This window comes from Clupea harengus, chromosome 7, assembly GCF_900700415.2.
Source record: "Clupea harengus chromosome 7, Ch_v2.0.2, whole genome shotgun sequence".
Classification (NCBI taxonomy): domain Eukaryota; kingdom Metazoa; phylum Chordata; class Actinopteri; order Clupeiformes; family Clupeidae; genus Clupea; species Clupea harengus.
Genome location: NC_045158.1, coordinates 7,807,223 through 7,830,429, shown reverse-complemented (window position 1 = coordinate 7,830,429; position 23,207 = coordinate 7,807,223). Strand labels below are relative to the sequence as shown.

The 23,207-nt window shown below is 43.5% G+C and overlaps 1 protein-coding gene across 3 annotated transcripts; it reads right to left on the bottom strand.

Annotated features, from left to right (window-relative positions):
* Positions 1-2,637: 2,637 nt before the first annotated feature.
* On the bottom strand, positions 2,638-20,964 carry elmod3 (ELMO/CED-12 domain containing 3). 3 transcript variants are annotated; one of them, XM_012816012.3, is made up of 14 exons: positions 20,885-20,964; positions 19,239-19,298; positions 18,326-19,056; positions 16,756-16,827; positions 15,942-16,019; positions 15,666-15,735; positions 15,228-15,290; positions 14,498-14,586; positions 13,643-13,766; positions 12,084-12,206; positions 8,222-8,352; positions 7,994-8,070; positions 7,605-7,732; positions 2,638-7,305 (listed from the first exon to the last, which is right to left on the bottom strand). In XM_012816012.3, exons 3-14 carry the CDS (start codon positions 18,359-18,361, stop codon positions 7,061-7,063), a joined length of 1,236 nt encoding a protein of 411 aa, XP_012671466.1. In that variant the 5' UTR covers positions 18,362-19,056; positions 19,239-19,298; positions 20,885-20,964; the 3' UTR covers positions 2,638-7,060. The 3 variants fall into 3 exon arrangements, with proteins under 3 accessions (XP_012671466.1, XP_031426214.1, XP_031426213.1); XM_031570354.2 differs by lacking the exon at positions 20,885-20,964 and adding an exon at positions 20,612-20,864; XM_031570353.2 differs by lacking the exon at positions 20,885-20,964 and adding an exon at positions 19,773-20,314.
* Positions 20,965-23,207: the final 2,243 nt, after the last annotated feature.

The window sequence follows — 23,207 nt, the reverse complement described above, 5'->3', positions numbered from 1 at the left end:
AAAGTCTGGCCCTAGAAATAGGAGCTCGCTGTTAGGAGTAGTGTTAGAGTAGCAGGTTTTTGGTAAGTGGGGGGGGGGGGGGGGGGGGGTTGATGTCACCGTGGTCTAATTTATTCACGGAATATCACAAAGGGCTCCACTTAATCCACTGGTGAAAGGATGGAAATGATAATACAACAAAAGCAACACTGCTTCAAACGTCAGAACATCAACAGAATGAAAGACCACAAAAGATCTACAAGTGACGCTCATTCAAACCAGTACCGGATTTCATGTGTCCTGAAATCATCAGAATCATCAAGTCATGTATGCTGCATTTTCTTGTTAGATTTCCTCTGCGTAGCAATATATATGGTTCTACTTTATTAAAGAAAAAAGAAGGATCTGGCAGTCACCCAAACCCATCCACATGGTTCATATCAGAGTTTGATGATTATTTTAGAAGAGGTATTATTTCCAGAGAAACATAAGCAAAAATATCAAATATAAACACCTCTGACAAGCCCATAGTCAGGGAAGCTTTTGAAGTGAAGTGCTTACGTCACTGTCTCTGCGCACACGTTTCACAGATCAGGAAATCACATCTGAAATCATATTTTGGGCTGCCGCTATGGTGATATAAACCATCTTTTATTAGCCAAAGATTTGCCTCTCTCGTAAAACCACACGTTACGTCCCCTTCTGGAAGCATACACAGATGGACAGACAGCCCAAACTTACTCTTTTGTAAGAAGCACACATGCCTGTGTATATACTTAAGGCTTACAGGACTGGCGGTCATATTGCTGTTACTTCCAGACAGACTGAGCCCACATGGGTCTTAAATCTTCAGGGAAGGTGGCCCACCGACCACAGCTGGCCAGACAGGCAGACAGACACCTAAAGTCCAAAAGGTTGGGTACAGGTACAGGCACTATGAAACAATGTCCTTGGGACATAACCAGAAGTATTTGCACTTGATCCATACGAACAGATACAGCATGCTTTAATGAATGTGGCACACATTTGATGGCAAAGACAAATACTCTGTAATGACTTGGGCATAATAGTTTTGAACAGTTGTGGCCCTTTATGTGTATTTGTGATGGTGAACTATTTGGCAAGTCTCTTTGGGAATTTTGAAACCTCGGCCAGTGCTGAAGTTATCACAGGTCTTCGTGACCTCAAGTCAAAGTTGACGTTTGATTTCTGTAACACACAACACAAATGGCTGGTTGCATTTTTTCCATGATTTCCCAAGTGCCTCTTTTTTGTGTGTGTAGTGACTCGAAAAAGCATCAGTCACCCAATTCTCCATATAAGCCTTTCTGCAGCTTAGCAAGTGCTTCTGCAGCAGCTTTCACTCAATTTTTATGACTCATGACATTCAGTGAGTTCTGTCTCTCTCTCTCTCTCCCCATCCTCCCTTCCCTTCCCCTCCCCTCCTCTCCTCCACCTCCGCTCTTCTCCTCTCTCCCCATCCTTCTCTCCGTCTCCTACGCAGTCTGAGGCTGAACCTGGCCAGGCCTGTCCAGATCTAAGCATCCCCCTGGCCTTGGGACAACTGCTTCAGAAATTCCTGGAATCAGCGACAACTGAAAACTGAGCTTTCCCTAAGCCAACAGTGTTACACAAGGCCAGCATGCTCTCTATGTGTGTGTGTGTGTGTGTGTGTGTGTGTGTGTATGTGTGTGTGTATTTGGGGGGAGGCAGAAGGTTTGCATTTCATTTACAGATGAGTCAACAACTGTTGAGTCACAAGAGAAGAATACAAGATGCATGCCCTTGTGCAGAGTTGTTACGTAACTAAAAGATACAAGGATGGTGCAAGTCACTCCGCTAGTCTCAGAAAGGACTTTTCAACCCTTACCCCATCCCACCCATGTCCCTCTTGGCTGGCACTCACAAACGTTCAGTATTCTGAACCACATTTAAGAAAAAAAATAAGATGCCGTATGTTGACGTATCAAAACTCCATTTACTAAATCACCAATCATTTCAACAACACGTTCAGTTCTGTTCTGAACCACTTCAGTTGGGTTTAGTTCTGAACCACTCGTCACTTAGTGCTCATTGATGGTGCTACCGCTACTCTGTGGCCTCGCAGCTCAGTCGTAGTTCTCTCTCTGCCCTTATACGCTCCAGTGACACAGCTGGAGTTCAACCACACAGCCATAATTCCTCACTACACAAGCAGTAACAGAAAAGGCTGGATGTGGAGACTCACAGTAGACTTGAGCTTGTCCGCTGGTAATGCAACGAATAGTTTGAGAGAATAAATACTATTTATGAATCTTATTAACATTATTTGATAAAAATGTTATGTGTTGGGAAAAAGTTGATCTTGCACTGAAATCTGAGCCATGGAATGCTGAAGCACAGCCATTCTTGCAGTGCCAAACAATTATTATAATAGTGTCATCTTTGGATGAAAATCAAAATGAGGAAATGAGAAAGCAAAAAAGTTATTGATATCTGGGCTAACAACTTATACAAAACAGTGCAACACATATCGACCATCATTGTTCACGTTGTTGACTGAAAAAGCTGTTCGTTTGGAATTGTATCATTATGTGTGGATTTTCAGTAATAGTGTGCCCTCCTCAGGTAAAGAGACAATACTGCAGCCTACAAAAAGAAAGTCCAGACAGAAATAATTTTTAGGTTGCAATTTTATTTTTAATATTCTTCATACAATACATTACTGTACAACTGTACGCATATATTCTGAAATATATTCTCATTATAAAATTGGACTTCTACAATCAGGTATACTGGAGGGAGGGGGGGGGGGGGGGTTGGGGGGACAGAATGCTCTGAGGGACAAACAGACAAACAACAACAACAATAACAAAACACCTCCAGAGGAATGTGCAGGAGGGTAGGGGTAGGAAGAGGAGGAGGGGTAGCGCTGGACTCTGTGATCCCACCTAAGTCGCATTTCAGAAAAAGGGAGAGAGAAGAACGAGACTGACGCCTTATCCAGTCTCCCATCACACGGCAGAAGGGAGTCCCAGGAAAGGAAGAAAAAGATGGAAAACTTTGGGGAAAAAAATAAAATTAAAGATGTGAGCTAACTAGACCTGAAAACTTACCAAGAGAGAAGGTTTATTCCAACCACTTCGTCATTAACATCCCTAAGAGAAACAATGCACAATCTTTTGAATTACCCTATTAGTCTGCTGTTCGGGTGAACTGTGTTTGATAATGCACTGTTAAGACTGTTGCACAAAAATAAAATCCCAAACAAACCAAAAAAAAGAAAAGAAAAGAAAAGAAAAAGCTGGATAAAAGATGAAAGAAGCTCATGTTGTAACAGTGTAGCTGTTGGGTTTCAGGGACCATGTTGTATATTCTGTGTGTCTGTTATGACATCACTGTTGTTCATCAGCTATCAGAAAAGAAGAGGAATTAGGAGGAAAGACAGTGAGAGATTTGTCTCAAGCCTGAGGTTTTACATGACATTACAACCCCCACCCCCCCATAACAATCGCACTGTTACAATCTTCACTTATATTCTCTATGTACACGTGCCAATGCTCGTTTCCTCGCCTCGCATCAGGCCACTCCTGGCTGACCTCTCCGAGAGAGAGAGAGAGAGAGTCCACAGATTGTCCACAGACAGCGCCTCTGACGCAGACGTGCACGCTCAGCTACAAATCGGGCTTCACTTTTTTTTGTGTGGGCAAGGGTTCGCCACGTTCTCACCCCCGTGCCATGGAGACTGGCATGGAGGGGGCGACTGGCATGGAATGTTCCTTCATGGGCATGCAGCAGCTGTGCGGGACATCCGCCGAGTCAATCCCCACCCCTCCTCTGACAACACGCTTCCCACTACTCTGTTTACCCACAGAGATTGCATCCCTATATTCTTGGTCCACTGTAGCTAATGCGGGGGGGGGGGCTACATGAGAACAACCCCGCAGCTATTCCGTAGTGCTTATGAATGCTTTATAAACACTTGCAGATTACCCCCCTCCCCACCCCTACACACACACACACAGCTGTGGTCATGCTTTGTAAATAGCTTATGAATGCTTTATAAACAGCTTATGAATGCTTTATAAAGTCCCACCGGGCTTCTCCCCAGGCGCTGGGTGACCCCACCCCTCAGAGGCACTAGTGTTTCTCCCCACTGCCACGTCAGCTCGCAGAATCACACGGCACAATCGGGGAGCTTCAGACACACTCACAACGAGTCCAACTGGGTTGGAGTGTGTGTGTGTGTGTGTGTGTGTGTGTGTGTGTGTGTGTGTGTGTGTGTGTGTTCATGGAGGTGATGTCAGCAAATAGAGGGAAAGAAGCATACAGGAGTGTGTGTGTGTGTGTGTGTGTGTGTGTGTGCATACAAAATGTAATTACACAGAATTGAGAGGATAGTTGCGTTTGTGGCCAAGTTTGTCACATTTAATAGTCATGCTTCCATTGGCCTGACTGTGTGTGTGTGTGTGTGTGTGTGTGTGTGTGTGTGTGTGTGTTTGTGTGTGTGTGTATATGTTTGTGTACTGTGTACTCTAATGTTATTCCTGGATGGGTGAAAAGTCTCGCTGGGTAATGACTCATTGGCTAATGAATCAGGAAATGAACAAATGCACAACTAATGCGAGAAGAAAAAAATAAAAGTTGGGATTCTCTGTGCCACATCGCAGCTCCCAACGATCATCAACGATCATCACAATCCTAAGGGGCACTGCTCTCATTCAAGTACAGAAAATACTACTCTTCCATTCAACTAAACACAGGGACTAAAAGTGACAACTCCTAACATTCAACCACTGAGTCTATTTTCTTGTTTGCGAAGGGAACTGAACAAACTGGAGAAAGTTACAGAAATATACTGTGTTTAAAGTCTCAGACACAACACTTAAGAATTCTTCCAGAAAAGAGACGTAGGTGAACATACAGAGTAATAGAACAAGCCTTTTTTTTTTCAACAAGGAATTCAAACAAACAAAGAAAAACTAAATCAAATAACAAATAAAACAACAACAATTCTCTGGTGCTACGGTTCTAGTGCTATGGAGCATGCTACGAATAAGTGAGTTCAGAGACCGTCCTTCCATCAAAACAGACAAAGTAGGAGATTCATCCAGGATCTCTCAAAGGAAAAAAAAACACCATTGTCACCCATATCTGACTCTTGTCATCTGTTGCAATACATGTAGCTAGGAAGTCCTACTACTCTCAACCCCACTGTTGCCAACAACAAACATTTACCCTAGTATCGCTTTGACTGGTGCTTTATGGATGAGCCCTGACAAAAAACGTAGAGTCTGTTTAAAAACTTACCTGCTAATCAAATTAATTTGACGATATCTGTTAAGTGTTCTCACATTTAAATGAACGCAAGAACGGTTTCAGAATCGGTTTTGGTCTCTACCCTGAAGTGTCGAGGAACACTCTCCTGAATGTATAAGCGCTTTTCATCATCATTCTTTTCATCAAATGACATTTACCGGAGAAGGTGTGGCACACTAGCTTCCTACCACTATTGCAAAGACGTACCGCATTTACTTTTAACAAAATGCTACACCCCTGTTTTGCATACACAAAATATAGACTTGGTTAGGACTATATCTACAGTCACCAGCATGGGTTCTGCAGGGGAACCTGTCTTTTTTTCGCATGCAGATTACAAGAACCTGCTAGCCAGGAGGAGGCTATTGTCCAGCAGGGCCCTGTGCATACTCACAAGGGGGAGGCTAAGCCACGACTGTTAGCCTTCTGCTAGGCTGGCGGCTAGGTGTAAGGGAGATGGTTGATGCGCATCCCAATTTCTCTGATGTGGGGGACATGGTAACAGTCCTAGAGGGCAGCTGAGTCCCATGTGGTTACACGTCACCCCCCTTGTCAATGCTTTAAAAACTTGCAGCCAGAGCACCAGACCCAGTGACCGCCAGGAGTTCCTTGACAAACGGACTCCTGAGGGACACGAGGAGGCGCCGCGTTACTTTGTGTTCTTCATATTGGTTAAGAATAAAATAGCTTCAGTGTAAAGTCTTTGAAAAATATACTCATATATATTTATACAGCTAGAATTTATCCATAGAGAACACTTGTAGAGCTCCGAAAGGAAAATCAATAGTGCAGAGACTTCAACCGAACCATCTACCTCACTCACTCTCACTCAAGGAATACGACTACCACACACTTGCAAGGTTAGGAGAGCCTCACGAGGGCTTTGATTGCACTGTTAATAAGTGTTTTACATCTACAACCTGCGCAGAAAGACACCGTGTTTCCTACACAACAATTACAAAGCAGACCAACGCCTTTGAGCAAATAGATAGAACACTTTAACACGTACACACACACACACACACACATGCAAGCTAACAGATATTGTTAAGCCAACACACATGGATCTCTCCTAATCTATCTCTCGCTTAGTGCACAAAATATAAATATCGCTCTCATCTCAGATATTTTCCTTTTAGTGACTGTCTTCTTTCTAGCCTCACATTAGGGGTCTATGCAGCCTGTGCACAGCCAACCATAAACAAACCAACCAACCAACCTCATAAGCCTTAAACCTCATTAACCTCAGTCACTCTCCCTGAGCCTCATCTTGAGCCTACCACCAACCACCCTACGGATCATGAGAATGCTGTAACATCAGCAACAAGCTCCAACTAGTTGGAAAGACCAAAAAAAACAAACAAACAAAACAAAACAAAAAACAATATTTGGCAACTATTCACCTTGGCGGCTTATCTGTGTAAGCATATACAGTACGAGGGGTTCTTCTAGGAACAAACTATCGAAATAGGCAAAGGGAGAGAAGAAGATAGAGAGAGGGAGAGAGATTTGTAGTGAATCTAAATCCTGATGTCTACTCTGTGGGGGAAAAAGGGAAACAGGAGCAGCTCTCCAAGACAGATGTGCAGCCATGCTGGCTAGGCGCGCGCGCACATGTGTATTTGTGTGTGTGTGTGTGCAGGTGTCTGTGTGCGTGCTGTTGTGTGCAAAAGGTGAGTGAGAGGAAAAGAAAGTTTGAAAGAGATAAATCTTCAACTTCATGACAACGTTGTACCATCCCTCTCCTCACTCTCTTCCACTCTCACTCTTGCTCTCTTTCCCCTCAGATGAGTCTGGCCTCTCCCTCCATCTCGGCCGGGAGCTCACACACCCCGGTGAAGTTCATCTCTTTGCCCTCTTTGGTCCCCTGGGTCCCCAGGCTGGACCCCCTGTCGCTAGGGGAACGGTTGCTATGAGACAGGCTGTCGGGTGATGCTCGGTGCCCTATCCTGGTGCGCCTCTCTTTCAGGAAGGCCTCCAGGCGCCTCAGGATCTGCTTGGGGTTCTTTTTGGCAAAGATCTCCACCTCTGCACCGTCGACACACAGACAGAGAAGAAGAGACAAGAGAGATGCTTGTGAGAGATGGCCAGAGGAAAACAGACATATCACTTCTCATGATACAAATGGCCGATACAAAAACAAGATTTTAGTGATGTGGCAGTTTAAGAAATATGAGAACACGGAAGTGAAAGCAACAGAATGTTCTAGAAGTACGCAGCGGAAGAAAACATGGTCAAACACACAAGCAGAGGAGCTTACTCTAATGAACAGAAGAACATGACCCACGAGAACCACAACCGCAACCACAACAAGGACAGAGCCGTACCTTTGAGCACGTAGCCAGAGTCTGAGATAGTCTTCTGCTCGTTCTTCCACAGCTGGAACAGGTGCAGGAACGTGGCTGCGTAGAAGTCGTTTATCACCGCGACAACCTGCTGCCGTCGGTTACACTCCCTGGATGAGGTCACAGTTAAGGGAAATTATTCATTTCCTACACATTGACCATTGAGTATTCATAGTTCTATTACTTCAGCTGCTAAAGCAAGATGCTATTAATAGTAAGACCAGGGTGTCTTTCTTGTTCTGACAGACACTCAAATTTAAATATGGAAATGGAAATGGAAAATCTGTACAAAAGACTCCCCTCCTCTCCTTCTATAATGCCAACCATGTAATGTGTGCGTTTATGAGCGTGTTTGTGGCTTTGTAACTCACTTGGATAGGACCTCCTCTCTGAGCGCGTGCAAGGCAATGCGTGTCATGTTGATGGACATCACGCTGAAGGGGAAGTTCTGCCAGGGGACACGCCACAGAGCAGTTAATCACCTCCTTTTACCTACATGTGTGAATGTGTGTGTGTGTGTGTGTGTGTGTGTGTGTGTGTGTGTGTGTGTGTGTGTGTGTGTGTGTGAGAGAGACAGAGAGTGAATGTGTGTGTGTTACCTGCACTGGGTGCTGGGAGAGCTTGTAGATGTCTCTTGCTAAAGGTAGTGTTTCTGGATCCATGACCAGGTAAAGTGTGTGCATAAGTCCCAGGAAGCCTGTGCCTCGCAAGTCTGTGGCCGGGTCTATTCCTGGGAGACAAACAACGGCACAAGACACAGATGCATTGGCACAAGAAAACATACACATTCCTACACCAAATTACACAAGATTATGCTAACTTTGGGAAATCTGAAGTGCTGAGTGCTGTACTGCGAAGGAATCTTAACCTTCTCGGATTTAACTTGGGGTTATCAAAGGAAATCAGTGTTGAAAAACCCTGATTGCCTAAATTAGTGTTCAATGGTACTAAGGCAATGATTAAGATGGCGGTTAGTTGACTCGGTGTTACTTAAAGGGAAACTTCAGGATTTTCCAACCTGAGCCCTATTTTTAGATCTTTTTGGGTCCAAACTTCATCTGTGTCAAAGTAAACAGTTTTTCCCCCGCCACGGATAGGCTCATAATGTCATTTTAAGTGCCTGACTACAAGTAAAGGATCTCTACAGAGATAGACCTGTGTCTGTTTACTTAAATAACTGGAAAGAAACTGTTTCAACAGAAACTTAAACTACAGAAACTGTAGAAACAGTCATTTTCTCCCATAATATTTTTTTATTAGTTAACTTTATTAGTTTATTAAATTTCTTTATTCTTCTTATCGTTTTAAAACATTATGGGAATGCGAATACATTTAAAAAAAAAAAAAAGGAATAACGTGTTCTGTATATAAGCCGAGCCTATGCATATTAAAATATCAAGATATAAAACATATTAAGAAAACTTTTGATGTACTTTTATAATGACCTGCAATCACATAAAAACAGTCTTTGCTCTTTAGAGTGCTTGGAACATAAGAAATGCATCCAACAGTTGAGCAAGCAGCCTACCACCTGGTGAACTGGACGGCATACAACATTCTTGTTCGGATGTTCAGTATCTCCGATGCAATAGGGCAAAATAATGCAATGCAAACGACACTGTCTGTTCAACAGTGAGTGCATTACTCTGTCGAGTGGCATTGGAGACATTTGGACCTAGTAGCTGCCAAAGATATATTAAATTCCCTCAGATGAGAATTTAGATCTTTCATAGAGAACCTCATCAGGATAAGCTAAAGGCTTTTGACGGTCTTTAAATACCCTCGCCCTGTGGCCTTTCACAATCTGTGCACCAATGTCGATTCGTGGACAAAAAGAGAGATGCTTAAATAGGGTAGTCTTGAGCTAAACATGAAGATAACCTCCTCGGAGCAGTTTAGAGATGCAGCGTACATTGTCATGACAGCATACCTTGGGTAAAACGTATCCGTTCCCCCTTTTCTTAGCACGGGTTAGGACAGGGGTACTCAATAGGCGGACCGCGGTCCGGATCCGGACCCAGACGCAATGAAATTAGGACCAAAGCCAAAATCAACATTCTAATTTAATCATGATCCAAGCACGTTTTAATTGGTGCGTGATTTCGCGTTATATATATTTTTCCTACTCGATGTGGTTTCTATCTTCCGTGTCCAATCCAGAGGTCCAATCAGGAGCTGTAATAACAACATCACTATAACAACTCACTCACTCAATGTTGGCCGCGAGCTCTGTGGGTCACGCAGGTTGTGTGTGTCAATGGCAACAACGCGGGCAGATAGATTTGTGAACGATATCTTTTTCTCAGCAAACGAAAATCATGCCGTGCTTTAAACCTGACAAAAAACGACAAGTTGATTCCAAAAATCGCGAATTTAAGACAGAGTGGACTGGCAAGTATGCATTTGTGCTGTCTGTGGGGAGCACACAACTGATGTGTTTAATCTGCAACTTGTCAAAAGTGGTAACGTGAAACGTCACTATGAAACAAAGCACGCACACTTCGAACAAAAATACCCGCAGAACTCTGAGGTAAGGGGCAGAAAAATAAACCATCTGCAATCATACCAAGCAACATGCAGTGTAATATTTAGATCAGCCACACAACAACAGCGTGCATACCTCAACATATTGTTGTGAGTCTGCCTTTTCAACCATGAATATGGTGAAAAACAAATACAGGAGCACACTCACTAACACTTACATCAGTGCCTCCGCCTGGCCTTCACACCTTTTATGCCCAAGTTTAAACCACAAAAAAGTGTCACCTTTCACACAAATAAGGCCAGACCACATCACCTTTTGTGCATAGTTTGAAAGTTTTGGTTGGAGTTATGTTTTTGGATTTTGACCGTCACTGTTCCGGACCCTGGACTGAATGGAAATTTGGCGAGTGGACCTTTTGGGTTTCTAATTGAGTACCCCTGGGTTAGGAAGTTACACCCGATGTCACAAAGTTACCTCTGAGGTTACCTGGATAAGCCAGTAACCGCGCTTTGTAGTACAGCCCCCATCTGTACCAAATCATTACCAAAGTGAAAAACACTGACACTGATGGTGATGATAAGGCACTCTCTTTTACACTCCCCTCTTGTATTTGTTTGCTTTAAAATAAGCTAGGTAGCCTAATGCCATTCATTTAGTTAAAGATTGCTGATCTTTGAATCCGAAGAGTGGTAATAGCTAACTACTGCTAACTTACTAGTTTAGCAGTAAGCACACATTTCAGTTTATAACTTATAAACTTGATCATTTCAAAATTAATTCTCCACTCAATTTTCTGAGTGGAGAATTTAGATTTAGGTTACAGATGTTTCTTACGCTTCTTTTTTTCCATTTTATATATTATATATAGGGCTGTCAATCGATTAAAAAAAATTAACTAATTAATCGCAAAAGTTTTTTTTCTTCTTAAGACTAAATCTTATAGATAAACAAGTAATCACTTCAGACAGCGTGTATTTTAGACACTGTTGTTTAATTGTATTTTTTTTTACACAATGGTGCCCCTCGACGGTAAATCGTAAGAATTTCCCCTGAAGCAATTCGAATCACCTCAATCAGCCCACTGTCCTCAACTATGTTGATGGGCCGACAGTCACTGGCAACCCAAATGGTAACCTTTTCACGGACTGGTCTAGTTATTTTCCTAGAGAAGTCGTGGAGTATGGTTTGGTGATCATCTAACCTGGGACTGCTTTCTGTCGGGTGCTTTGCATTAAGGTGATAGCTAAATTCAGCTTGACAAATGCTACATACAACTTTAGTTTTGTCGATTGTTCCGTCATTTTGGCTCTTAAACAGAGACTTTCCGCCCAACAATCCCTCAGCTCTCTCCATCTTCAACTACCGAAGTGGTTCTCAAACTTTTTCTGTCATTCCCCACTTTGAACAAGGGGGGCTATTCAAGCCCCACCTGTCCCTCATCGCTCCCATAAAATGGTAGGCCAAGCCCCCTACTTACGGGCTACATTGCCCGAGGGGACACAGGTTCAAGTCTGGCCTGATGTAATTTCCCAATCCTCTCCCCACCTCTTCTCCGCCTCGCTTCCTGTCATAACTTCATGTCCTATTCAAATAAAGGCATTAAAAAAAAAAAAAAATAATAATTATTATTATTATTTTTATTTTTTTTAAGGTTGCGTTAATTGCGTTAAAATATTTTATTGCGTTAATCGCGGCCGCATTAATCGCATAGATTAACGCGTTAACGTTGACAGCCCTAATTATATATATATATATAAACAAAAGAAAGTGTGGAATGGTATTTCCGATTTTGGTGTATTTGGCGAATTGATATACCAATCTGATCTACAGTGTATAGCCAGTAAACCACAGGAATGTATAAACAGATACTCTTATATTGCATTGGGAATGTTCAGTGTCTCAAAGGACTGCACACCACATACACACATATGTATATATATATATATATATATATATATTTATATATAGCTCCTCACCCTGAAAACCAACATTCTCCCAGTGTGGTCCAAGGCGCGGGCAGTCATTGCGGTTGCCAGTCAGTTTCTTGTAGATGGTCTGCAACACACGCATGTGCACGGGCTGCCCGTTGTCCAGTGAGCCTAATAGATAGAGATCAAAGGTCAACACAGCAGCAAAAGGAGCAGAAGAACTAAATGCCAACACGACCTAGCTCAGCCATCATCTACTAGTAGCTGCAGGCCACCGGTTTAATTGAGCATGCTCAAACAAAATGGAGTTGCATAGTTTGAGGAGGTGATGTTAAGCAACTGATACGAAGTTGCCATTTTCCCAAATCCATTTGAATTGACTGAAAGCAGATTCCACTTAAACAACCTTTAATATTCACCACATGCACATTGATGATATGTGCTATGCAGCATACAGTACAGTACAGCACACATACAATAACATTAATAAGACACTGCCCTACAAGTTATGCTATGACTCCCTACTTCTTTCTCTCTCATTTCCAAAATGTCAACCATTAACTTCGCACCTCATCTTGGTCTGGGAAAAAGTACAATTTCCTATTGCAAGACTTCAACTGAACTCATGGTGTCTGTTTAGAAACAGCCAGCATAGGGTGTCGCATGGAGCAGCCAGCCTCTGTGAGCTAGGAGCTACGCCAGTTTAAGGAAACACCCCTCAGGCAGTCAGAAGGCTCTCCATGAATGGTGACTTCTGTAAATCAGCTATACTTCTGACCTAAACTTCAGACCTACTGCTGTTTTCTTTGACAAGTGTACATCTACCACAGCTAGGCTTGAAATGGAGATCCTGCCAGTGTAAACTAGTTTGGATAAAGGAATGGATCACAACCGCCAATTACATCAACGCTAGAGGGGAGGCATCTAAAATATCTGATGCAACTCAGACAAATGTAGTCATGGTATGTATGTATATGTAGACCATATGGCTTGTAGATTGTATGAAGCAGCAGACTCCTATGCTGTCCTCCATTCTAATTCCAGGTTTTGCATTTGTTTGTGTGTGTGTGTGTGTGTGTGTGTGTGTTTGTAGCTCGGCTCTAACACTCTGCTGGGGACATCCTGTTACTGTGGGACTGGGCCGTTGGCCAAGCAGCCACAGCCCTACGTCTGATCACCCCATGCACACACACACACACACACACGCACAAGCGTGTGTGCGCCGCTCGGGACAGGCTTACTGTAGGTAGGAGCAGGAAAGGGCAGCAGCTGAGAGAGACATGCTGTACAGAACACTCAAGATCCCCACCTGCTCACCACAGTCAAGATTGTGTGTGTGTGTGTGTGTTTTTGTGTGTGTGTGTGTGTGTGTTTTTGTGTGTACACAAGAGGAAACCTGGAGTGTGTGTTATGTCACTGACCAATGACCAATTATGTGTGAAGCATTTATGGTATATATTCATATATACGCTGGCGTATTATATTTGTGAATGTTTTTTTATGTGTGTGTATTGGTATAGATTTTTTTCTTTTTGCATTATGTCACAGCAAAGAGTGAAGAGTGTGTGTGCGCGTGCGCGTGCGCGTGCGCGTGCGCGTGTACTCACATTGTGCAATGGCAAACACCAGGTCCCTCTCCTCCAGCAGCTCCTTGTGCAGTCGGGGCGGACCAAACAGGAAGTGTGTGATGGCCGCCAGACCAGTCCTACGAATGGTGGGCTGGATGTTCTTCTGCAGAGGGAGAGAAAGAGAGGGAGGGAGAGAGAGAGAGAGAAAGAGAGGGAGAGAAACAAACAGGAAGAGAGCGATGGAAGAAATGAGGGAGTGAGAGCTCACGGGAGGGAGGGGAGGGGGGGTGGAGAGAGAGAGAAAAAAGAGGTTTGGGAAAAAGGGAACAGAAAAAGAACACAGAGGGGGTGGAATACAAAAAAAAAACGGTCAATGAAAGGAGGAAGAGAGATGAGTGGGGGAGGAAGAGGAACACATTTGATGTGTTTGAGGAAATGAAGGCAAAACAGGGAAGTGTTTATTTTTAAAATCACGACTGCATCCACCACTTCTCTATACATGTCGAATGACTACACTCAGCAACCCTTCGGATTTTGCCAAATGTGCAACTTGCTGTCATCCTGTGTATCAATATAAAACTTAATTAAAATGGCCTGCAAACTCCTTAACACCGAAAGAAAAAACACATTCGTGTGTTCACAACAACCAAATCAACCAGCGGACTAGCAAGAAAATGTATCTTCTTTACACTCCAAGTCACTTTTAATAAATGTATCTCAACAAACATACGTAACTCCAAAACCACATAATGACGCTAACATTAACATCCACACTGAGACACAGACAGTCAGACAGACAGTCTGACAGACAGACACTCACACACACACACACACACACACACACACACACACACACACACACACACACACACACACACACACAAACACACTCACCAAGAAATCAGCGAGGTCTGTGGTCTGGAAGTGCTGCAGGGCCTCGTTGAAGGGGATGAGCGGGGAGGGAGTGAGCTCCTCGGGGAGAACTGCACCGGAAAGGCCAGCGTGAGATAAGCGTACTAAAATCACAACTCCAACGCCCCTGTGCCCAACCCCCACCCCCACCCCCACCCCCACCCCAAACGCACTTTGGAAAAGCATTCTGTTTACGCCATACACCACCCCTAAACTAAGCATACTGCTTCAATGTCAAGGTAAGAAAATGTTGGTGAGTTGGTAGTGTGTAAAGTAGTAGCAAACCGTATTATTGAGTTTGAAAGACCAAAACCTCAGTCATTAGCAATGTGCATTCTGTCAACTTCTGCCACCAAAGGGCCATACAGTGTATGAAGAAGGCTTACTGAATCTCAACATATACATACAATTCTGCACGTGAGTGAAGACTAAATGTTTAAAACAAGAACTACAGGGCTGGTTGCAGTTAAGAGCATTTGGAGACAATTTTATTTTAGCAATCTAAACTATGTTAAATCTTTTAAAATGGGGTGTCTGACTAAGTCAGAGCCCGATGCCAGGCTCCTTCATCGTTTCCCCTTTCAGGCTGACCCAATCAAAGTCTCTGGATTGGACGAGTGAGTTTGGTATCCATGGAGGTAGGCTAGTGTGGCTGAGGTAAGGCAGTGCGTTAGAGATGTGGTTCCCATGGCGACAAGGAGGATGAGCTCACCTGGCTGGATGCTCTCAAGGGCATCCCATTCCTCTCTGGCCCTCTCTACCTCCGAGTTCACCTCTGCAATCACACGCCATGGAGAGGAGGGTGAGAAGACAGACACAGACACACACACACCCACACCCACACCCACACACACACACACACACACACACACACACTTCAACAGTAAACAAATACAAAACGCACCAGCATTCACACAAAACAAAAACACACACAGCTAGAAACACACACTTGAGGAACTGAGGGGAGAAAAATCAAGGAGCGAGTTACACCCATTCACACAACAGAAACAAGGTGAGATTAAAACACACACAGACACACACTCAGAGAGTGACTGAAGAGACACACACATGCACAGTAAAACAGAGAGAACACACACACACACACACACAAATGCATGCATACTCAAAAGGAACACACGGCTGTTCTCACCTTCTGTGTGAGGCTGATCACCTCCTGCTGCCAGGGACTGCAACAGGCCATTCTGCTTCAGCGCAGAAATCTACAACACCAATTCAGAGGACAGTCAAGACTGCATACGAGTCTGTAGGTGTCTGTAGGTATGTGTGGTGTGTGGTGTGTGTGTGTGTGTGGCTATGGTGAAAAAATACCATCTGCATCAATTAAGAACACAGCCTTTATTGTTGTGGTCATTTTTATCTCAGCCTTTTCAGCATGTGTATGTGAACGTCCGTCCGAGGAACTCACTGGCACTGGTTTGTGAAGGGAGTGTCCATTGGTGTGCTCCTTAATGATGGCATGGCCTGGACCCACTCCATTCATCTCCTGCAAGTCCAAAGACGTCGGTTCCAAGTCAAAATCCAAGATCGTCAGGTCACAGAGCATGGTCAGAGCAACAGAAAAGATCACGATTCAAGTTCAGAGGAGCACGCAGAGCGATAAAGTGAACGCCTCCACTGTGCTGTAAGCCATGCTGGCCTCTACTACACTCCCTGACTCAGGAAATGCAAATACAAAAAGACCGCCTTGACCTTTGCTACAGTAAGTCGGTGAAGGTGGGTGTATTCTTTTTTTTCCCTAAAGGCAGGCCAGTGAACTTTAACATCAATATTTCAACCGCTTGATGCAGACAAGCTGAAACGTTGCATTTTGGGCTCCTACTACATAAAGCAATCTCTCGGTCTAAATGTCCCCATTTCATTAACACTTAAGATAGCAGGGAACATCCCTCGGGAGCAGAGCCGAGATGAGGTGAGCCACCGCACGCAGCAGTCGTCTCTGCAGGTAAAGCTAACTAAAGCTTCAGCGCACCCGACCTTCTTCTCACCTCTCCCCAGTCCGTGCAGAGCAGAGCAGTGCACTACGGGTCACACAACGGGTCAAGGGAGGGCACTAAATCCTCTGCAGTAGATACACATATGAGACGGGCCAGAAGGCTTGATTGTACAGAGTGAGCATGGGGGCATACGCATGGTTACTTGGGAAGTGAAATTGTGCTGTAAAGAGGTGTGTAAGTGGGATGAGCGACAGCTTCTTGTGTTGAGACAAATAGGATACTCACAGGTTTATGATTGGAGTGTCCATTGGTCAGATCCACTGTCTGCTTACATTCTTGAGGCAACCCATTCAAACCCTGATGAAGGAAAAACAATGCCACGTCAGAATTGCCCATGAAAGCAAAGGAAGTGGATGAGAAGAGTAAGAGCAGACTTCAGGGTTAAAGGAAACTCTCTCAAAGACAAACAAATGCAGCCTGTTTCAAATCAATAGCTTTCATTCTACTGTCAGTATGCTTGCCTGCCATTCAGCAGTGGCTTACTTACACCAAACCCGTCAACTCTAAACTCCAACAGACCAATGCAAATCATCTGGACTGGCAAGGGACTTCATTAAGTGCTCCAGCAACAGATCAACAAACCCACAAATTCCCCAGCTCCCATCCATAGCCACAGGTCTGCAAGCACTCTGCCGCACTCACAAGGGCTTGCTCTGCTTAAACGCAGGTGTGCAACAACAATGCACACCGTCACTGAAATTGGCAAAAGCAATCAAACTGTGATGGAGTGCCAAAAACTTAGCATTCACATTTAAAAGTTTATATGTGTGGGTGTGTGCGAAAAAATTGTCCTGCTGAGAGATATGTCACTGTCAATATAAGACAGTACTTTTAAACAATGTCTGTTTGTGTGGTCGTGTGAGAGAGGTCAAACAATTGTCAGACCTCTGTGTAGGGGTGTCTAGAGGTCGGGACATGTTTTTGGATGCATCTCCTGTGACAGAGGCACACCTGTTGCAAGACAAGGAGGAGCCATTGTGCCCAAATACATTACTGAGTCGTTTCTGGCTCCCATATTGTCCAGTGGACAACTTGTCCACACCTTTAACCAACATTTTTAAGGAGTTTAATTTGATTTCCAACAAGTTGTTAGGGTGTTTTAAAAAAAAAAAATGGCATTTAAGCTTTATTTTGAATTGATCTGTCCCAAAATAATAAACAGTTTTCAAATAATGTATCACTTTAAAGGACGATAGGATATGAACCCAGAACAAAGGAAGTGTTTTGCTTGAATTACGGAGTAGACTGCCATGCGCTCTCAGTATATAACCATTCATCAACAAGTTCAGTGTGCTTCCTTGCCAATTGTACACAAAGATGGGAATTAAATGCATACAAACTGGTGTTCTGACTGGAAAAGTATTCCTTGCTGAGAAAGCCATTTAGGCAATTCGCGGTTGTTCTGCTAAATACTATTGAGCTGATTTTCTGCCATAATTTTGGCTGACTAAATTGTGACCCTTGTATGCACTGCACTAGCCTTAGTCCTTGCCTAACAAACTGACCCTTGATGACTTCCCAGCAGAGAAAACTCAGAGGAGCTGAGCACAGGCCTATGTATCCCCAAGCACCTCAATTTTGCAAGGAAGGGAAATTGGCTCACAACCACTGCACTCCCCCCACACAAACACAATTATGTCTGCCGTTCATAGTGCATTCCGACTGATATGCACTAAAGCTATTTGAGTATGCACCCTTCCGTGTCCACATAGTGCAGTCCAACTGGTATGCAGTGAGGCTGTTCCAGTATGAATCTCACCCCCCTGCCTGGTTGCAATGACAGCTCAGCTCTTACCTCAGTGTGTGCAACCAGGATGATGTCCCCTTCCATGGCATGGGTGTTGGAGCTTGGCGGCTGCTGCTACCGGGTGGGGTGTGCCCCTCCTACAGTCTGCCCAGTTCTGGTGGTGCGACACTCAGCCCTGCTGTTCTCCAGATGGCCATGGTGCTCGAGCAGTCACAGAGTGGGAGTGCACAGTCTCTCCTCTCCTCTCCTCTCCTCTCCTCTCCTCTCCTCTCCTCTCTCTCTTTCTCTCTCTCTCTCTCTCTCTCTTTCCTTGTACCGTTAGTGCTCAGTCAAGACGGCTCTCGCTCAAGAGCACCAAATCAAATGGTGGAAGCCACAGGTAACAAAGTCAGATTGGAAAGGGGTCAGGAGAGAGAATGGGGGACGACGGGTTGCTCTGCTAAAAGCCCTGGTGGTATCGCCTCAGGTGGGTTCGGAGAGGTCAAGGATCGAGCTGCTTGTTTTCCTATGTTGTTTGAGACGTCGCGAGAGAAAGCGTGTGGAGTAGTCTGTTGCTTCTGCTGAAATCTAAAACCTCTCCAGCTTGGGCTGAAGAATGCTGCTTAAACTTCCTCTCCTTCTCCTCGTCCTCCGTGCCAGGCGTAGTTGAGCGGGCGTCCGCTGGGACGCTCCATCAGCAGAGCCAGACTGTGAGCGCGCTGCAGGGGGCATGGACCCGGGTCGCCTCCTGCTTCCCAAACCCCATGGCTCTCTGGCAGTCCTGGAAATCCCACCAACCTCTGCAAAGCAATGACACTCCTCAGAAAGACAGAGAGGGACAGAGAAACTACAGAGTGTGTATTCACTTTGACAACCTCTTCCCATGCAACCTGAGATTACATCAAAAGTGCAGAGGTCCTTTACAATCTAAGGTCTTGTGCCCTTGTCAAGTCGTCTGTATGTGCATGTGGGTGCGTGTCACCTGCTAATAGCTGCAACCAGTGGACGGTTCTATGGAACTTCCGCCTAACGGATGGACGTTCTGAAAAGACGCGAGAGGGAAGTTGTTATTACCATGCAACAAAGAAAGCAACCTTTTGTTGGTCCAGCCCACTTCAGTGCAAGATATATATTATCGCAAAGCCGCTTAGCAGATGCAACGAGTTTCCAGCTTGATGGACTAATTTAAGAAACATTCAAAATATGACCTATTTTATCGGCATAAAGACACAAAGACAGAGGACGTTTGAAAAAACATAACACGTTTGAAAAAAATGTTTAGCGTTAGACAATAGTTACATTACAGATAAAAGCACAAAGCACGTCAAATGAAAATATGAATACTTATGTCACTGAATCCTGGTAATTGCTCTGACAAATTCACAGGCGCAATATAAAACGCATATCGATGACGTCATCGATAAATCCTGCATTTCTTGCCATCTGAAGAATGCAACTTCAACACCGGCTAAACCTGGTCAAACCCACATATTTCCCTATTGAATGCACAACAAACCTGATGTTACAGCCTAGTTCGAAGAGATGTCATCTCAATAGTTAGCCAAAGGACATTCTATTTGTCATATTGATGAGCATGGGAGGGGTTATCAATGACATCATCGCCTCCTGTCATCTTTACATGCAAGCTAGCTAGACAAATACCACGCAATAAAATCTGGTATAGGGGGAAATGAAGATAGCGACAAAATACGTAGGCTACTGTCGCACTGTACTTAAACGCAAACAGAAGAAATCCTGTCATGCCACTTTAAAAACCTAACAGGAGTGTAAATCATTTCTAGCAAGTCTGTCTCTAACAACAACCATTAGTAACATTTTAACCACAAACACTAGAGTGTACCGAATGTTACCGTTTCATTTACCAATCCTGTCAACATCTTTCCAATGAATATACTGGATGACTAAGTATTGTCGCGGTAGCATGCACATGTAACTTATGCGGCAACGTTATATCTCGGATGATAAAATAAAGCACATAAAAGTTTGCAAGATGTAATGTTACATGCATCCTGTTAAATTCCCGATATTATGAAGCAAACAGTAAAATGAATGCTGCTTTCTTAGTTAGTGCCCAAATCCAATCATAATGCAATGATAATTCCAATTCGAACTCCTTAGATAGTTATCTAGCAAACGTTAGTTCTCGCTCATGATTTAGCCAACCGAAGCTACCTAATCTGTCATAATATCCAGCACACAAAGTTAATCGAACCAGAAATATTTAAAAAGCCATACACCCACAAAAATAATATATAGTTTCAAAGACACATTCTCATTTAAGTTTTCGGGAAAGACAGAACGACAACACACGTTTAACGTTATAACTCACTTTACCTTAGGAAGGCTAGCTACGAACTGATATACACGTTAGTGTAAAAGGACTGGAAGGTAACGCTAGCTATTGGTCAGCTTGCTAGCAGATAACGATAACATTAGCTAAATCTTTTTGTGCAGTCCTAACTAGGTTGCTCTTGTTTTTTGTCAAGAAACGATTTATGATGCAAATCCCCGCCACAGCAACACTTGCAAAAACAGTCTCCACAGGTTCCCTATCAAGTTGCATGCCTACAACAGATGTTGTCATAAAATATTGCTTTTTATTTTTACCTCAGTTTGTCTCCCTCCAATCTCGGCTTCCCTTCCCCCTTCCACTGTTACAGTAATCTGGAGGGTAATGGGAAATGTAGTCTTTAGTGTCGACTTCCGGTGTAGTCTTTTTTAGTGACGACAATATGACCATAGAGGGCGTAAGAGCCCTGACTGTAGATGACCTCAAAAGATTTTAATGTTTTAGTCAGGTACAACAGTGTGCAGTGAGTTAGTAATCTAATAAAATATCAGAACTCTCTGAGAAAACTCAGAATGACGGCAAGTATTTCTGTACAGTTTATTAGACCAGTCAAAAATATTACCATATCTCATTACTCAAGTGTGTGTGTGTGCGGAACATCTGCAGCCAAAACCAATGGCAATCATGCAGTTATGATCATCTTGACGAATTTCCACTAATGATCATGAAGACCTCTTGGTTGATTACTAATGCCTCAGCAATGTTTTTCTTCCTTAGGAAAATAATATACAGATAAAGCATCTTTCAGTGGAAGCAGACCATTTCTACATGCACTAAACGATCCAAGGCGAAACCACTGGTTCAGTTGACCTTAAACACACTGTACACTAACCAGGCCTCACAGATGCCCAAAACCTCTCAAAGTGGACATGCTGCTGTGTAATCCTCTGATATCACCACACAAACCCTTTTTGTGGTCACTGTGCTCCTGGGAGGTGGAGTCAAAGTTGCCAACTTTCAAGAATGGCTTGGCGTCAGAATCAGTGAAACTGGCCACAGATTGACCAAAACAGTTGTATTTTTTGGCGTGAAATGCATTGAAATCAATGGAATGGAATTTTTTTTCATGCTAGCGTGAGACAGGACATGCGTCTCACGCCAAAAACGTGAGAGTTTGCAACCCTGGGTGGAGGTATAAGCCCTGATGCGGCCACTTCAAGATGAGGAAGAAGAATTAAAAGAAGAAGCATTTTAATCCTCATTAACATTGTTATTGTCTGGTGGCTTTCTTGGCAGGGTTTACATTTTCCATTGAATAGTGACCGTGACACCAGTGACGCAACTTGCTGAATAAACCATTGTCATTAAAGGAGGAAGAATACATGTTTGTTCTTGTTGCTCCGTTTCATTAATGTGCATTTTTATAGTGCCACAATCAGGAAGTGGTGACCACAATTGTCAGTGTTAGTTCCTCTGACATTTAGGCTTGTATTCAGAAGAATAATATGTGGACAACCCACAGGTCATTATTTGACCTTTGAAATCAGGAGAAGTTGTGCAGATGAAATGAGAGGGAGCAACACATATTTTAAGGCAGAACATTCCTTAAGAACACTTCTAGAGAAAAGGAAAGAGGACTGTACAGAAAACACATGATAGTATCCTTTAGACCACCAGCTTAATCAGATATCAGGGTTGGAGAAAACTAAACACAATGTCTCATGGGCCTTTGCTGAGGTGAGAGATGTTATGCATTATGCTGCCAAGATTCCAGCATTCATTATTTAAGCTCCTAACCTGTCCAATCCAATCCAATCATTTTGGATCATCACTGCTCAGCTACACCCCTAGTCAAACTTAGATAGTTCAAGACCATAATGCATAGTGAATGTGGATTTGGCATAGCCAGGGCAGTATGTTCATCATTTCATCATAATGTATCATAACAACAGATTTTAATTCATTAAAAGTCATTGAAATGTTTGGAATAACAGTGGGCATGTTAGCATATTTGCTCTCTGAGGTTAAGTAGATATTCATTTAAAGTTTGAATTAGTATTAGTATTTGTGGTGTTCTGTAAATTGCAATTATGGAATTATTGGGAAAGACATCACACAGTTCCTTCTCTTAATCATTGATCATTGGGGAGTGTTTGCATGTACTTGTTTTACATTTTTTTGTTTCATCCATGTTTCTTTTTTCACATTTGTGATGCTGTAGAACAATAGTCAATAGAGGTATATGTGAAGCTCTTGCAGATGACCCAGTGTTGACATCAAATCAGTGCAGCTTTTCCTAGCCCTGCCGAAATTACCTCAAATTCAGCCCCTAATGTTTCTCTGTGGAGATATGCTCATACTTGGGATCCTCTCCTGCCCGTATTAATCGCAGGTACCCTTGAGAACAGTTGTTAGTGGTTCAAGAGGACAGCGGCCCCTAAAACATCTGTTTTAGGCCGAACCACAAGGGATCTTCAACATGTGTCACTTTTCTCTGCTCCTCAGAAGTTCAGACACATAGCCAAACTAAAGACATCTCTCTCATTAAATATAAGCCAGCACTTTTTCAAGCAGATGATGTAAGCAATGTCCAGATGTACTGCTCAAAGTAACTGGTTTTCTAGAGCAAAGTGAAAGGAA

What these genes read in the sequence shown, in the direction of transcription:
- elmod3 (XM_012816012.3), bottom strand. Translation starts at nt 18,361, where the DNA reads ATGGAAGGGGACATCATCCTGGTTGCACACACTGAG. An exon ending in GACACTCCAATCATAAACCT is followed by an intron (nt 16,020 to 16,755) that starts GTGAGTATCCTA and finishes TTGGACTTGCAG; the next exon opens with GAGATGAATGGAGTGGGTCC. An exon ending in GGTGTTTGCCATTGCACAAT is followed by an intron (nt 12,207 to 13,642) that starts GTGAGTACACGC and finishes TCTATCTATTAG; the next exon opens with GCTCACTGGACAACGGGCAG.